General features: G+C 42.4%; 1 protein-coding gene across 3 annotated transcripts in view; it reads left to right on the plus strand.

The window, feature by feature from the left end:
• The window catches only part of SLC39A1 (solute carrier family 39 member 1), a 32183-nt gene extending 20063 nt beyond the window's left edge, over positions 1-12120 (plus strand). For all 3 annotated transcript variants that reach the window (XM_085639904.1, XM_085639906.1, XM_085639905.1), the window contains exon 4: positions 9968-12120. In XM_085639904.1, the coding sequence (XP_085496030.1) occupies positions 9968-10648 (681 nt within the window). In that variant the 3' untranslated portion in view covers positions 10649-12120. The remainder of the gene's footprint in view (positions 1-9967) is intronic.
• Positions 12121-15115: the final 2995 nt, after the last annotated feature.

Here is a 15115-nt window from a genome sequence, read left to right on the forward strand (position 1 = left end):
CACTGCCTTGTGGTCTGACCATGTAAGCGGCAAGGGGGAGGTGCCCTGAATAAAAGGGCAGTCAGAAAATGTGCCATCAAGGGTATGACCCCTTTTACCGCAGGGGGATGCACAGGAACCTGAGACAGGAAATAATCGTCTGTAAACTATTATGGGCAGCAGTAAGGAGGCAATGGGTGGAGTGAGAGGAGACTGCCCACACACTGAGACATAGGGGCAAGAGCACAGAATACTGTCATGTGAGTTCAATTGCATGTAATCCTACTCGAGGGGTATCCAGCACTTACTATATGAGAGAGAGGGGGGAGGAGGGGGGATGTTGCTGACCTCTTGCAGGAGGCAGTTTGCAGGGATGTTGAATTCCTACAGCCTGATGCCCAGGATATATTGTTTGGGGTCAAGGGCAACAAGTTTTCATGTGTATTTTGTCCTTGGGACAAGTAGGCCCTACCCCCTGCAGCACAAACCCTTTGACTGACAGTCTGCAGTACCACAATATGAATCGGGGAAGGGCATTGTCTGCAGTTAAGGTAATATGTTTGTCCACATGTCAATGCTGTTCAAACTTGTATTCATGGTTCATTCATTGAAAGCCTTTATTATTAGGATGAGCGCTCCAAGTAAATGTTGTAAGCTCTGACTGCACTGCTGACAGTGGTTCCAGTATAAAAATGTGTACAGATGTTTTCAAAGTTTAGCAATATGAGGCTATGTATAATGCTCCCAGAATGCTCTCTGATTTGATGCAAATATTTGCAGAAGCTTGAAAGCAAGATTGTTGATTCTTTGCTTTCAAAATAAAATATTCATTAAAAAATGAAAGCAGGAAAAAAACATTTAGCTAAACTACTGAAAATTTTCAGGTAGCATTTCTTTGCAGCATCATTTAGTAACATGTGTTGATGCATGCTAGTATTTCCCAAAAATATTCATAATGGAAAATCAGTGTAAAAAGTTTCAATAAGATTATGGGAAACAAAAATAAACCAGCATTGGCAATGACAGTGGGTCTGAAATTTGTGGTCAGCTTTTTGTGTTTTGTCACGGTGTGAATTGTATTGGCATGGTTTTTGTAAAACCTTATTGGTGTGGGAGCTGCCGGGCCCTCACCATTATAACAAAAATTCAAAAAGCAAAATAAAATTTTAATCTCAAAAAGCACACACTGCCACAGTAGTTACTGGCACTGAACAAAACTACTTTGTGTGCCAATATGTCCTTGTGTAAGAGCAGAATGCTGTCACTCCTAGTGAAGCCAGCCGATACAGAGAGAGAGAGAGAGAGAGACAGAATTTTAATACATGCAAAAGGCCATTGTCAACGCCAGACCAAATTAGGGGCCCAGTTATTAAAGGTCTCAAAAGTGCACCCATGGTATATGTTCTTGCATTAAGTGCAGCTATACGGCTTACATGAATTACCAAGAATTGACAGAAGTAGGACAAGAAATAGTATTCCTAGAAAATATTTGTGAACTGCATGTGTAGATTTGCTAATGCAAAAATCTGACTGTTTGCAATTTCACTTTCCCTCCAACCACTTTTTTCCCAACTCTGGAAGAAGGTTTACGTCTGCCATTGTCGGGAGTAAATTTCTAACCTTTCTCAGTGTGGTAAAAGGTTAGAGAAGAGTTGTTGAAAACCCTTAAACATGCAAGTTAGTCGGTTTGCATAGACCAGAAAGGGCATTCTAACCCTGGCTTGCCATTACCTTCAGCCCCAGTATGTAGATCTGCGGAACGTGGCAACATAAGGGGATTGCAAGTATACAAACACTACTATGGTCTAAGTCCCGGCATAATTGGAGAGGCTATATCAGAGCTCTTATAGAATGAGATTGCTGCCATAATTTTTCGCCGCACTGAATGGCACCAAAGGGACTAGTGGATTTTGTTATAGGACAAGTAGATTTATGAAGCAACCTGCCCCAAGGACAAGTAGATACTGAATTAAATGCTACACCCCTCTTCAGACAGGCAAGACAACGTATTAATCTAGAGCTCATGTCCCAGTGAAGGCTAATAATAATGGGTGGATTGTTGCCCAGCGGGAGGCAATGACAGTGATGATTTACTGCACAGTCTGTGGTTTCATGGCGAGAGAACTGTCGGAAGAAGGGACCATGGGACGCGAGCAAACCTCAATAACACCTGTGTACCAATGTGTTTAAATTGCTGATTGTAAGATGCCAAGAGTAATTATTTAATAACATTTGTTTAAAAAATAAATAAAATCAAGGGTATGACCCCCAGAATGCGTGGGGTCAAGAACTAATTGAGACAGGCCAAGAAGAGATAATGAAGCAATGAGGTCATGGGTGTCGGGCTCCTCTTTATTCTCCAAATGAAAGTTGAAATCACCAAGAATAGTGAAATTAGCGGAGTGGGGCTTTGATATCCCATGGTGTACTATCCATATTTAGGAAAAGATTTCTGGGGCTGAGGGGGGTCTATAAATAAGGGCACCGTTGAAAGAATAGTGATTAGAAAGACGAATTTTAAAAACCAAGGCTTTGCAGCCTGGATAAACTAAAGGGTCAAACCTGATCTTGAATTTGTCATTTAAAAGAATTGCTATACCGCCCCCTCTCTTCCCAGTATGATCCAGCCAGATTAGAGAGTAACCAGGGGGGTGGCAGTAACCAGGTCACGGCCGGAGGCAGCGTCTGCCCAAGACTCAGTAACAAAGGCAATATCGATGTTAAAATTGTCTAAAAAGTCAGCCATTTCCACTGCATTTTTTATTAGCGAATGAGCGTTCAGCAGTGTACATTTAATTTTTTCTGCCACAGATTTGTAGAGTTCTGTCCGGGTTGTTCCTAAGAGAGTTTATCTTGTGACAGTTAAGTGTAAGCTAACACTGGACCGGAAACAAGCATCCTGGGACCGGTTTCGGGGTATCACCCCTCAACAGCCAGGTAACCATGCTGATGAGGGATCCAGGGAGGACATGGCTTGGCAGTTCGGGCTGGACTGTTCCCATGAGAAGCTGGGTCAGGACTGACTTGTATATGGCTGGGTCCAAACTGGGATGTTGTGGTGAGTAAAATAACGATGGATTAAACCCAGATATTTTTGTCTGGAGGGGGGCATCATACTGGACTCCCCTCACAATGAACTGCCAAATCAACGCCATATCCTCATCCTGCTTCCACATGCTCCCCCTGCTTCGAAAGGCATTCAAATGGATCCCCACAGAATCCAGAGAGCGTCACCCACGTACTCCTCACCAGCAGACTTTACTACGGCAACACACTCAACTCCAGTGTCATCCAGAAACAGCTCCAGAAACTACAGAACGTCCAAAACGCCGCATCCAGACTGGTCCTCGACATCCCCCCTGCAGCCACATAACATAACACAATTTATTTATTTATTTATTTATTTAGGTTACTTATAAAGCGCTAACAATCATCCCGAGGGATATCACGGCGCTGCGATTGCTACAATAAGGATGCAGTGGGAAAGGTAGGTGTATTTAGTCATAGTCAGGGAAAAGGAAGGTTTCCGAGTCCGATGACTCCACTGGCTCCCAATCAACAACAGATTCACTTTCAAGCTCCTCACACATGTCTACAAAGCTCTCCATAACGCAGGACCAGCATATCTGAACCACCGCCTCGCATTCCACGTACCTGCCAGACCACTTCACTCCGCCCAACTTGCCCTGACCACCGTCCCACGGATTCACAAGACCTGAACTGGAGGAAGATCCTCCTCCTACCTCTCCACCAAGACCTGAACACACTGCCCCTCCACCTCCAGGCAATCCCCGTCGCTGACCCAATGCAGGAAAGGCCTCAAGACCTGGCTGTACGACTGAACCTCCACTCCCAGACAGATCAGAAGCACCCCAGCACCTTGAGACCCTCACAGGTGAGTAGCCACGCTACACAAACTCCTGATTGATTGTGTGGCATTTTGCAGTCAATGATTATTTATTTGTTTATAAATAATGTGCATCACATTGATCATAGTTATAATCAACTCCACTGATAATATGCAAATAAGGGCACATTTAAGATAGGCTCCAATCAGGTTTCATCACATATCCCTAACTTGTTAGTCTGTTCTATGCTCAATGTGTCTAAAATGTTGTCAACCTTTCAGTTTATATAGCTGTATTAGTTTACTAAGCTCGTATTATGCCAAGCCATGGGCAGTTTCCCTGTGTACCTTTATGCTGTCATTGGATCAGCAGTTAGAACCCAGTCATTCACCATCTCTGGTCAGCAGTCAGGCTGTGTCTGACTCCACCCCTGCACTCCTACATTAGATACCATTTTTGTCAATGAAGTCTAGGGGAAGGAGGATTAGACCCTCTTGCTCGTCTTCTGCTTTGCTACAAAATCAGAAAGCATTGCCCTTTTTCAGAAGCATTCGGAAGCTAGTGTTACTGTTCCTCCTTCCTTCTTAGACAGATCTCTAAAAGTTCATCTTTGCTTTGCAGCCATAGGTACAGCACATGTTCCTAAGAAGTGGAAAGTAGTTTTTCTCTGTCCTGTTAGTTTGAATGGTATCAGAAAACAAGGAGTTTCTAAGCAACAGACATGATGATCCAGCACACATTTGTTGGCATTACCATTCAAATCGATAGCCTCCTTTTCTAAACCCCACGCCTATTACACGCAATCTCTAAGATTAAATGCAATCCTGTTTGCATGCAGTCTGGCCCGTATTGTACGTCGCGTATATATTTATATACAAAAGCCCTGCCACACACAACCCCCCCCCCCCCCCCCCCCCCACACACACCACCCGGAACCCAGGGCTGAAAGATATGCTGCACATTGGCATTCCCCCTGCTCTTTTGTGCGTTCTGCTTTTCCCTTACATTGTTTTTGAGCTTTGGGGCCGTTTGAATTTCCAGTGCGCAACATGCTATACATGTACAGTGTGGCATTTTTCATTGTTTCCAATCTTATCCGTAGTTTGTGAACTATTTAAAATATATACATATTTTGACTTGCACACTAGACACTCTTGTTTTGTCTTCCATCTCTAAAACGGCTGAACTAATCTTCACCAAAGCAAAAAAAGGCATTCAACAATGGTTCGGCCACCATGCTATATAATTTGGTGACCATTTGTTCAGTGGTTTCAGAGTGTTGAAATAAAATCTATTGGAAATCACAGATTATACACGAGTGAAAAACGTAGTCTTTCCGTCCTCTTATATAAGTAACTGTTGAATAGTTTGCCCACTCTGTACCAAATTGGCAGACTCTCAGATCCTCCTGCATGATTGGTCTAGGGGAAGCAATAAGGATGCAAAAACCTGATTTCCCTTGGAGGACAGTGTCAACCTTCAATGCAACGTATGACTGCGCCTCTGTGTTATGCAATACCATAGATTCTTAAGAGAACATACTTTCTTTTTTAAACAACTGTATGTAACTGTTGTATCGCCAAGGTAATACCATAGAAATACCATGTAAAATTATTCTCTCGAAGAACTCGGTGGTCTCATTAAGCTATTGGAGCCTGAGTCTCTTGGGCAATTTATTAAAAAAAAGTCTAACCCAGCTTTAATTCTTTTTTGTTAATACAAAGGTTACAGCTAGCCAACACATGAAGTGCCGCGCAGACCTTATTATGTCAGTTTATTGCAGTATTGTGTCAATTATGTTTATTAAATAAAAATGATGAAAGAAATTTGCATGTTCAGGGTGTTGTGGAAGTGCTTACAGACTGAGTACACGAGGCAGGCACATGATTGTGGCATTGTTTACAGAACACAACGCTCCACGGGTACTGTGTGTTTTGCCTCTGTTTGTATCTGAGAGAGTACGTTCTACCACGCCATAATTTAGTTGTTTTAGGCAAACCTCTGTGCACTGAATTGTTAACAATGTTTACAAATTGAGAGCAAAGTGTAGGAAGTCAGCTACTTACATGCTGAGCGTACACTGTGTCCACAGGACATTAAATAGGTTTACATGCTGGTTCACGAATGACCCATGTCCCGTTGCCTTGTCTTCCTTCAGTCTTGTGTTTCAGTGCTCTTCCCTTCTCTTACTAATATGATAATCCTCTCCCTTTCCTCAGAAGTAGTTCTATCTCAGTTGTTACATCCCTTCTCCAACCAGAATTGGCTAAGTCCTGCATACTAGGCAACATATCACATGATATCGGCAGTGTTGTTGATTGTTCATTTTAAACGAATAAAGAGAATTCTAAAAAAAAAAAAAGTTGGTTACAAGCAAAAATATTGTCTGGCTTCACAGACCACACTAAACTATTAAACCAGTCCCAGTAATGAATGGATCTGTTTTGTGTGAATGTGTAATTGGTGAAAAAGTATAATGCGCTCACTTACAGTGAAGTTAGTCAGTGGATGAATTGGGCGGACCCACTGCCCAATGTTATGCTGTGGAAGGTCTCAAACCTGAATGAGACTACTACAGACGAATGGTTGAAGAGGGTTGACTGAAAGCCCCTATAAGTTAGTCTACCCTAAATAATCTTAGTCAAATCAAAATGTCTTTACTAATGCCAGACCTAAAATGGCGGACAAAAAACGAAACGTGGCTACCACATGTTTGCATTGAAATTTGTTACATTTAACTATCATTCACTGATGGGTTTTTTTTTGCGAGGGATTCTTTTTAGATAACAAAACTTCTATTTGTGCCACGCATTTTATTATTATATACGGGAACAAGAATAAAAGAAGAGTCTTATCCAGTAAATGACAAAGACCAATTCGAAATTTTGATTTCCCCATATTGATTCACCATAGGATATGGTGTTGATCCCGTAGTCCTGATGAAGGTAGTTTGATATAATCTCTTTCTGCCGAAACATGCATTGACTGTATGTTTCGGAAACCCCAGTCAAAACAACAAAAGAAATTGGAGATTGTAATCTTTGGTGTATGTGGCATGAGGTTGGAGTTTGAATGAGTGGCTGGAGTGAGAATGTATTTGCTTGGTGAGTAAAGGAGTGAGTGAATTGATATATGGGGCAGTGCACATAAATTCATTGGTGCAGATTAAAGTGAGACGAACAATGTAACAAAAGTGTGTATATAAAGGTATGATGTGTTTTAAGTTGGGGTATATGTAATTTTGAAGAATTCTGAGAAACCTATCTTATTAAAAATGTATATGGTTAATATGATTACAAATCATGTATTTAATATTTTAGTTGAGTAATGTGGTAGGATTACCACTAAAATAAAAACGAAAAAAAAAACACAAACCAATTTCATGTTGTTGTTCCTATAGTAGCTGATGGTCGGGACATTGGGCACTTCGAGCTATAATTGAAGTAATACAGGTCATCTGGGAAATGTTGTTTCATGGTGTCTTCCTTTCCCACCTTTCCCAGACCTAGAATATTTTTTTCTTAGGGGGTATCTTTTTCTTTTTTGGTACATTCTCAGGATATACTGTGCAACAGGACACTCAGGGTAATCTACAGGCACACCGAGGGAGCGGTGCCCAGTTTGAAGATACACAAGTGTCAGAAAGTGCCTATTTACCATGAGTGCATAGCTACCTAAGCCCTTGTAATGCTTATGATATCACCTTTTTGTCGCTGCTTGTCCTGCTCAAACCTCTGCCAGCAGTCCCTCCCTAGAGATGAGAAGCTGCCTTCTGTTTCAGCCCTTTTCCTGTCCACATCTTCCTGCATTAGCCTTCCTTTTCCTTTCTCGGCAGCCAGAAAATTCTGGTAATGGATATTTTAACAGTTTTTGCCTTTTCCCAGAACAGCTGTCACTTTCTAAATAGGACACCATTCCCAAGATAATTTCTGGTTCTTTGGGCTGCCAAGTGAGGCAATGTTTTTGGGGAGACACAGGCCTCTCCGAGCTACAAGAGATTGCATACCTCATGATTCCATGGATCTCAGACTTGGCAGCTAGGCTGTACACTTTGTCTGGATGTGTAACAAGTGGTATCTGCCAGCTACCCACCGTCCCCTAACCAAAGGCTGCAGTATGTGAAAGAAAGCTGATGAAAGTTAAAGGAATTCCATAGACTCATATAGAATTCGTATAGAAACATCTGTTCACAGAAGTGAAATTGCCAGTATGTTTGTTGAAAAACTAATACACTAAAGAGAGACTGTTGGCAGTAGGGGAAATCTGTCTGCAGTGTACATTTCCCTGAAGGTCCCAGTTTTGTTTGTCTTTCACTGAGGAGCCATCTCCCACAGTCTGAATCTGGATTCATAATTACCATTATCACAAAGGGCTAACATCTGTCAATAGAGCCGTGATTCAAAATGTAATGTGAAGTGACGTTCAGCAGAGAGGTGGATGATTCTCTTGGACTGAGAGACCCCATCAAACTGAAGTTAAGAGTAGGCTTGAAGATCAAGAAAAAAAGCTTGTAGTGGCCAATAAAAAGCATGCAAGAAACACCTCCACCTGTACCAAGAGAGAAAACTGGAAGACTTAGAACCATGGGACACCAACAGATGCTACTGCAGGCTAAGCACAAGTGTGGCACCAAAAAAGTGCCCAACTGCAGAGAAAATAAGCTGTGCCTAGCTGGCACAGGAACTCAGATATTAGCATTAATGGACGCCCACATAGAGGGTACTCACAAAAAACACTAGTACTGTGAAGAAAACTAAGAACTACACTTGTCAAAACAAGAACAGAGATGGGCATCTATGAAGGCAACATGGACATGGTGATGTGGTTCAGGTGCAAGTCAGACTGGCGGTAGGACTTGTCCCCAGGCCAATACTTAGGCAGTGATTTTACACTGGCACACCCATTATGTCCAAAGACCAGTCCGCACTGCTTCACATACTGGCCATGTGCAAGGACCTAAAGCAAGGTTGAAAATGTGCTATCCACTTATTACAGAGTTGCATTGAGCTGCAGACAACTTTCTCTGGGGGACTTCTGAAGAATTGCAATCTTTTCTTTCAAGTCCCTTCTGTAGTTCTCCCAACTTCCAGGAGGCTGAAGGTCTATATATGCTTATTCTTGGTGCCCCAGACCTGTCCTTATTCCCCGAGTAGCCATTCCGTCCTTCTCTCAACACCATCCCATTTATTGCTCCTTTTGCCATATCTCTCCTGGAGAAGCTTCTGTTTTTCTTATACTTGTTGACTGTTTTTTGCTTGCTGCTTTCTTCCTTTTGCCACCTTATATTGATTTTTACTACGTGTGGTGCCTCCTTTTTTTTTTTTATTACTTTCGCCTGAAGCCCGCTGTCTTAATTATCTTCTCTCTATATAGCGTTATTTGCTGAAGAAACCTTGGTGTACTGTTCCACCTTCTGAAAGGCTGGGCTGTATCTGTTACACTCTGGGAGTACTACTGCATTAAAGTTCCATCCTCTGAGAGCCACTAGTTTGGATTTGTCATTTTCCTACAGCAGCCTGACTTAAGTCCTTACATTTCCGAAGCCCTCTGATCTGTATTTGTCACATGCTATCTGTTGTTGCCTACCTGGGTAGCCAACCTATGACTCTATATTCTCTCTCCCTCTCTCCCTCTCCCTCTCCCTCTCCCCCTCTCCCTCCCCCCCCCCACGCTTTAGGTCGCCTAGTCTATTTGGCATTGTCCTTAAAAATCCTTCCTATATTGCTTTATCATCCAAAAGGCCCCTTGTCTTTATTTGCTGTCGTCTGGGGACAGTTCATCAACATACATCTTTATTCCACAGGAGGCTCCACCCTCATTGCTCAGTCACTTTGAAGGCCACAGCCTGTAATTTCAGTATGTACAAATGCCCTGCCTGTGTTGCTTTATTTCCCTAGTCTTAGATGTGTCTTTTTCTCTCTCTCTTCCTCTGTCTTTCTCTTAGTATCTCTTTCCTTCTCTTTCTTTCTACCTCCAACCGCAGACACTCATCCTGAGTTTCCCACCACTGGTGTTCCCTCTACAGTGTTTTTCCTTCTTTCGGAGACCTTGCTTGTGCTGCTTTATCAATTGGAGCCCCTACCTGTCCTGTCTTGCTCCCTCTGCTTATTCACTACTGACACCAGTCTTTCTCATTACAGCTTGAGTTCCCACTGCAGGAGTTCATCATTGCCATGGGCTTCTTCCTGATCCTGGTGATGGAGCAGATCGTCCTGGCTTACAAAGATCAGTCTGGGGGCCTGGAGGAAACCAGAGCACTGTTGGGGTCATCTGTGGAAAGCAATGTCCAGGCCCCACACTGGCTCGATGTACCAGCGCCCGAATCCAGACGCCACAGTGAGGTCCATGTTCATATAGACTTAAACTCGCACTCTGCCCTGCGTTCCTTCATTCTGGTCTTCTCGCTCTCTCTGCACTCGGTCTTCGAGGGCCTGGCTGTCGGACTTCAGGAGGACTCCTCAAAGGTGCTTGAGATCTGTGTGGCACTTCTACTGCACAAGTCCATCATTGCATTCAGCCTGACCCTAAAGTTGGTACAGAGCCGGCTGCGTCATCGTGTAGTGTTGTTCTGTCTGATCCTCTTTGCCATTATGTCACCACTGGGAATCGGTATAGGTGTCAGCCTAAGTGAGTCAGGCGACACGGTGAACCAGCTGACACGCAGTGTAATGAAGGGCATAGCCACGGGCACCTTCATCTACATTACTTTCCTTGAGATCCTGCCCCATGAACTGAACTCTAGCAAGCAACGCATCCCCAAGCTCATTGTGCTCATCCTTGGCTTTTCTGTGGTAGCCGGTGTCCTATTCATCAAGATCTAGCACTGGTGTGCATCCTGGTCACTGGCGAGGAACGCTGCTGATGGAATAAGACCGCTTTTAAAGTTTGGCGTCAAACAGGCTCCCTCCATTTGGCTTCTCCCTGTACATCAGTCATATGTGTTCTAGTGTGTAAATTGTTGCAAGAGCAGGAGCTTGTGTTCTAGTCTGGACTTTGACACTTGACTAGGATTATGCAATCTTGTGCAAATACGCCAATTTTAGGGCCACTCTGAAATGAAGTAACCGCTGGTATTCTATTCTTTTTTTAAAAGATGCTTCCCATTAGGAAATTTCTACTATCATGATTGTGTTACTTAATGCTCACATTGTTAATTTTAAAATGAATTATAATGAGGGTAACCCCCTTAGCAGACCAAGAATTTCCATTCTTTCAAGATTTCTGCCTCAATGGACATCCTGTGATCTTGAAAGTTACTAAACAAAAATATGCTTTACCCTAACTGAGGGATTGCCCTTTCAAGGTTATTTATTTTGACAAAAGTGTTTCACATTGGATCTTTCATAAACTGCACTTGGAACTGGTGTAGTCTTTAAATATTTGTATCTTTTCTTCCTCCCCGTATCAACTTAATCATGAGTCCTTGCCCCTGCCTTTAACACTATCGTGTCACTCTTTTTTGCTCTCTGAAAAAAAATGAAAAGCACATCTCTGAATGCTTTGGAGCAGACCAGGCTTTACAAAACAGGCAGGCAATCTGCCACAGAATTCCCACAAACTAGGCCGGCAAAGTTATTAATTTTATTATGTGCAGATTTTAGTCCTGTTTCCTTTTTGGAGAGTTTATATAAAGGTGCCGGTGGGTAGCCTGTATGCCTGGTCAGAGGTGAATTTTACTTTACTGGTTAAAATGCTGCTTCGGTTAACAAATAAAAAAATACCTCTCAGAGCAAGCTAGACTGTTTCCTAGCCATTCTCTTGACAGTTTGGGAGTTGGGGCCTGGTGACAAATTCTGACTTCCGCTTGGCTACAAACTTTGCGGCATAACCTATTAACCACTTTGGTCTAAACACTGATCTTCTCAGTATTACATTCTGACTTTTTGTCCTATTCCCATATACATCACCACCGCACAAAGTATTTTCAGGCAGTTAGTCTGGCCTGTGCTGCACCTGCCTTTGCTCTGTAGCACCTTCCATAAGATATATATTTTTATATGTTAACAGGCGGGCGTCCAGAGATTTCAATGCTGTCGCACTTTAGGTCAGTATTGACTTGTTGGATAGAAATTTAGCAATACCTGGTTTTATAAGAGCGAGTGAGGAAATATTTTGTACATATGAGAAACAAGGCTATTATTTTACATTTCACATATTGCTTGCAGATTAGACATGTATTTTTTCATATATTGATATATACTACCCACACTTGATACCGTAACATATGTTTTGTAAATGGCAGCACATTGGAATAAGATCAAAGACTGGTAATATTAAACTGGTTTGAAATAAATGCTATACTGTTCTTTTATTTGCTTTATAGCAGTCCTTCTATTAGGGGTATAAGGAAAGTAAGTTGCACAGTGATTATCTGTGCTGTTGGGGGATTGGGAGAGTGAGCGTGATCCGAGGCTGAACTGACCCTGAAAATGAAGGACAGGAGGTGTGTGATTTCTCAATGATGATGAAAATATGATGTTTGTTCTTTGTGTGGTGGTGAGTAGCATCTCAGAAGCCTTATGTGTTTTTTTTGTAAGTAGAGAGCCTGCAATACTGCTTCTCTTGGAATGAAGCTCTATGTCCAGGAATATTGACAAAATCTCAGCATACACCCTCAAGAAAAAATTCATTGATTCAGTCATTTAACAACCAGTTCTTCGAATGGTGTTGAAAAGCCATAATATTTGATTCTTTAAATAGAGTGGAAACAAATTCCACGCGATTGAACCTTGAATCTTTCCATCTCCACGGCTTAAATTTAGGCACATTAAAAAAACATAACTTCGCATTATAGTGAAGACTGACAAACCACCTCTGAAATGAAACTCTACGAGCCACATGTAAAGTGGTTATACATGGAAAGATCCTCTTGCAAACTGGAAGCCAGTACCAACATTTCAGGTTTGCAGACACAGGCTTACATTTCTTAAGGCCAAGGATTATTCTAGGTCCAGAATAATCTGGTCATGTTGCAGGCATAATAAGGATTTGAGTAGCAAACCTATACAGACCAGGTTGCCGCCATTGAGTCTCAAATTGACAAATATGCTCAATACCATAATTACTAGCTCAAAAAAGTAAAAGGTTGGTGCAGAAATTTCTAATGAAAGAAGCAGGATCTGTTTACTGTCACAATTTGAGGGACTAAAAATAAATCGGAGTCCACGTGGACTCCCAAATTCCTGACTGAATCAGTGGGAACATGATGGGGGACCTTCCTCGGAGTCCAAAAGGCCAAATCCCAAAAGTTAACTTAATTTGAAAACAGAAATATTTCCAGTTTGGAGCGATTTTTATATTAGGCAGTTTCCCTCCTCTGATTCTGAATGAGCTCAAGAGCTGGTTGTAATGGAGAAGAACCAGGAACAATCTCCATCTCCAACGTCAACCCCATTATGTCCAACAAACCCGGAAGACCATCTATGTACATTAACCAGGAAATATGTTGTCCATTCAGTGGAGAAGAAAGACGCACAAGGCGGAGGTTGAAAATCATGTGGGACAGGGCAAACCCTGGAGGGTCTGTCTGGTGCCGGTTTATGTCGAAAAATAAGAGGATTGAGTAGGAATCCTTGAGTTCCTTAAGAAAAGGAAGTGATGAGTTCAAACGCTTTACACTTAATATGAAGATTGGCATGTCATTCTAGTAAATTGGATCGACTGTGCTCTGATTTTGCATGGCTTGTCCGCAGTATTTAAAACCAACACAGCCACTATCTGTAGTAATTCAGGTTGGTTCAAGATAGTACTCCCAGAGTCACATAATCAGACAAAAGCGAGCTGAAAGGGAATGAAGCGGGAGTAAGTTTGTAAAAATACTAGACTACCACTGAAGTATTATCATGCAACAAGGCATTTACCATAATGCATTGGGGCAAACTGAGTGCTGTGATGTGAGGCAGTGTGTGCCCACCCTCATTTTGTTTGCAAAGGCTCTCTTGAGCTAATGAGATGACGAACTCTGGTTGATGCACCTGCGTCCAGTGAGTGGTACAGAGACCTGAGAAGACTTTGGGCAGCATTTCCAGCACACCCCAAAAAACTCGCTGCTCTCTACTGATGGAATAAATTCAGAATTACATATCTAGAGATATACAGTATTGGCTGCGCCAACAAGGGTGACAAACTAAAGACTACAACTGAAGTAAGTGTTATCATGCACTGCATTTATCATAATGCACTGGAGCAAACAGTGCTGGGATGTGAGGCAGTGCAGGGATGTGTGGCAGTGTACACCCACCCTCCGTTTATTGTTTAAAAAATAAAGCCTGTGCACCTTATTCATTGCCCTTGGTTTTCAACCAGAAAGGGTAAAGGGATGTCGGCTGAAAATGTGCCAAATCTTCTGCCTTCAATAAAGGCTTAAAAAAAAAAAAAGAAATAGACAATAGCCGATTTCAAGGATACTGGAATTCTGCCCGCCAGTAATGAACTGTTAAAGTGCAGGAAAAAATGGTCTCAAAGTTTCTTTAAGCTGGAGAACAACCTTAGGAGGACATGTGTCAATGGGTAATCCAGGTTTACTAGCAGTCAGTAACTTGTCAAAAGTAGAAGCTGATAGAGGAACAGAATAATTGATACGGATAAGAATTTGGCAACCATACTTTTTTGTATGATTTATTAGAAGAGGGGCTGATGTTAGATGCAGTCAGGCCATCTTATATTGTCATTTACTTTATCAATATATGAGATGTCAATGACTGCAATACCCAGAAAAGGCTCTGCTTGTGTTATTTAGGCATCAGTAGCAGCCAGAGTCAATGGCTGTTAAACTGCCTGGGGATTTGGGTGTCTTAAATACCCTATTAATGTTTACTGAATAAATAGCTGAATGAAGTTGATGAACATAATTAGTTTTGGGAGCCATTCTGAACGCGGTACAGTTTTACGCTTACCCTCCAGAGAGGAGAGTCCAGGACATTTGGGCTATGGTCCCAATGTTTCAGCCTTGGTTCTGGATTTTAGTGAGAAGGATTCTGAGACTCCTGGGATTCATGACCTGCATACTTCTGGTGAAGCACACCAGATGGCATATGCATGGTCTTCAGTGGGATCTGAAGTCCCAGTGGGCTCAGCATCAGGGCAATATTTCTGATCTAGTCCAGAGAAGCCTGCGAAAGATCTGCAGTGGTGGCTGGTGAACCATGATGGGGTCAACAGCACATCCGTCACCCTTCCCCACCCAGAATTGATGGTGGGGACTGATGCATCACTACTAGGATGGGGTAGCCACTTGTGGGAGGTGGAGATCAGAGGACACTGATCTCCAGCAGAGAAGATGTTTCACA

The sequence above is a fragment of the Triturus cristatus genome, chromosome 12 (assembly GCF_964204655.1).
Source record: "Triturus cristatus chromosome 12, aTriCri1.1, whole genome shotgun sequence".
NCBI classification, from domain to species: domain Eukaryota; kingdom Metazoa; phylum Chordata; class Amphibia; order Caudata; family Salamandridae; genus Triturus; species Triturus cristatus.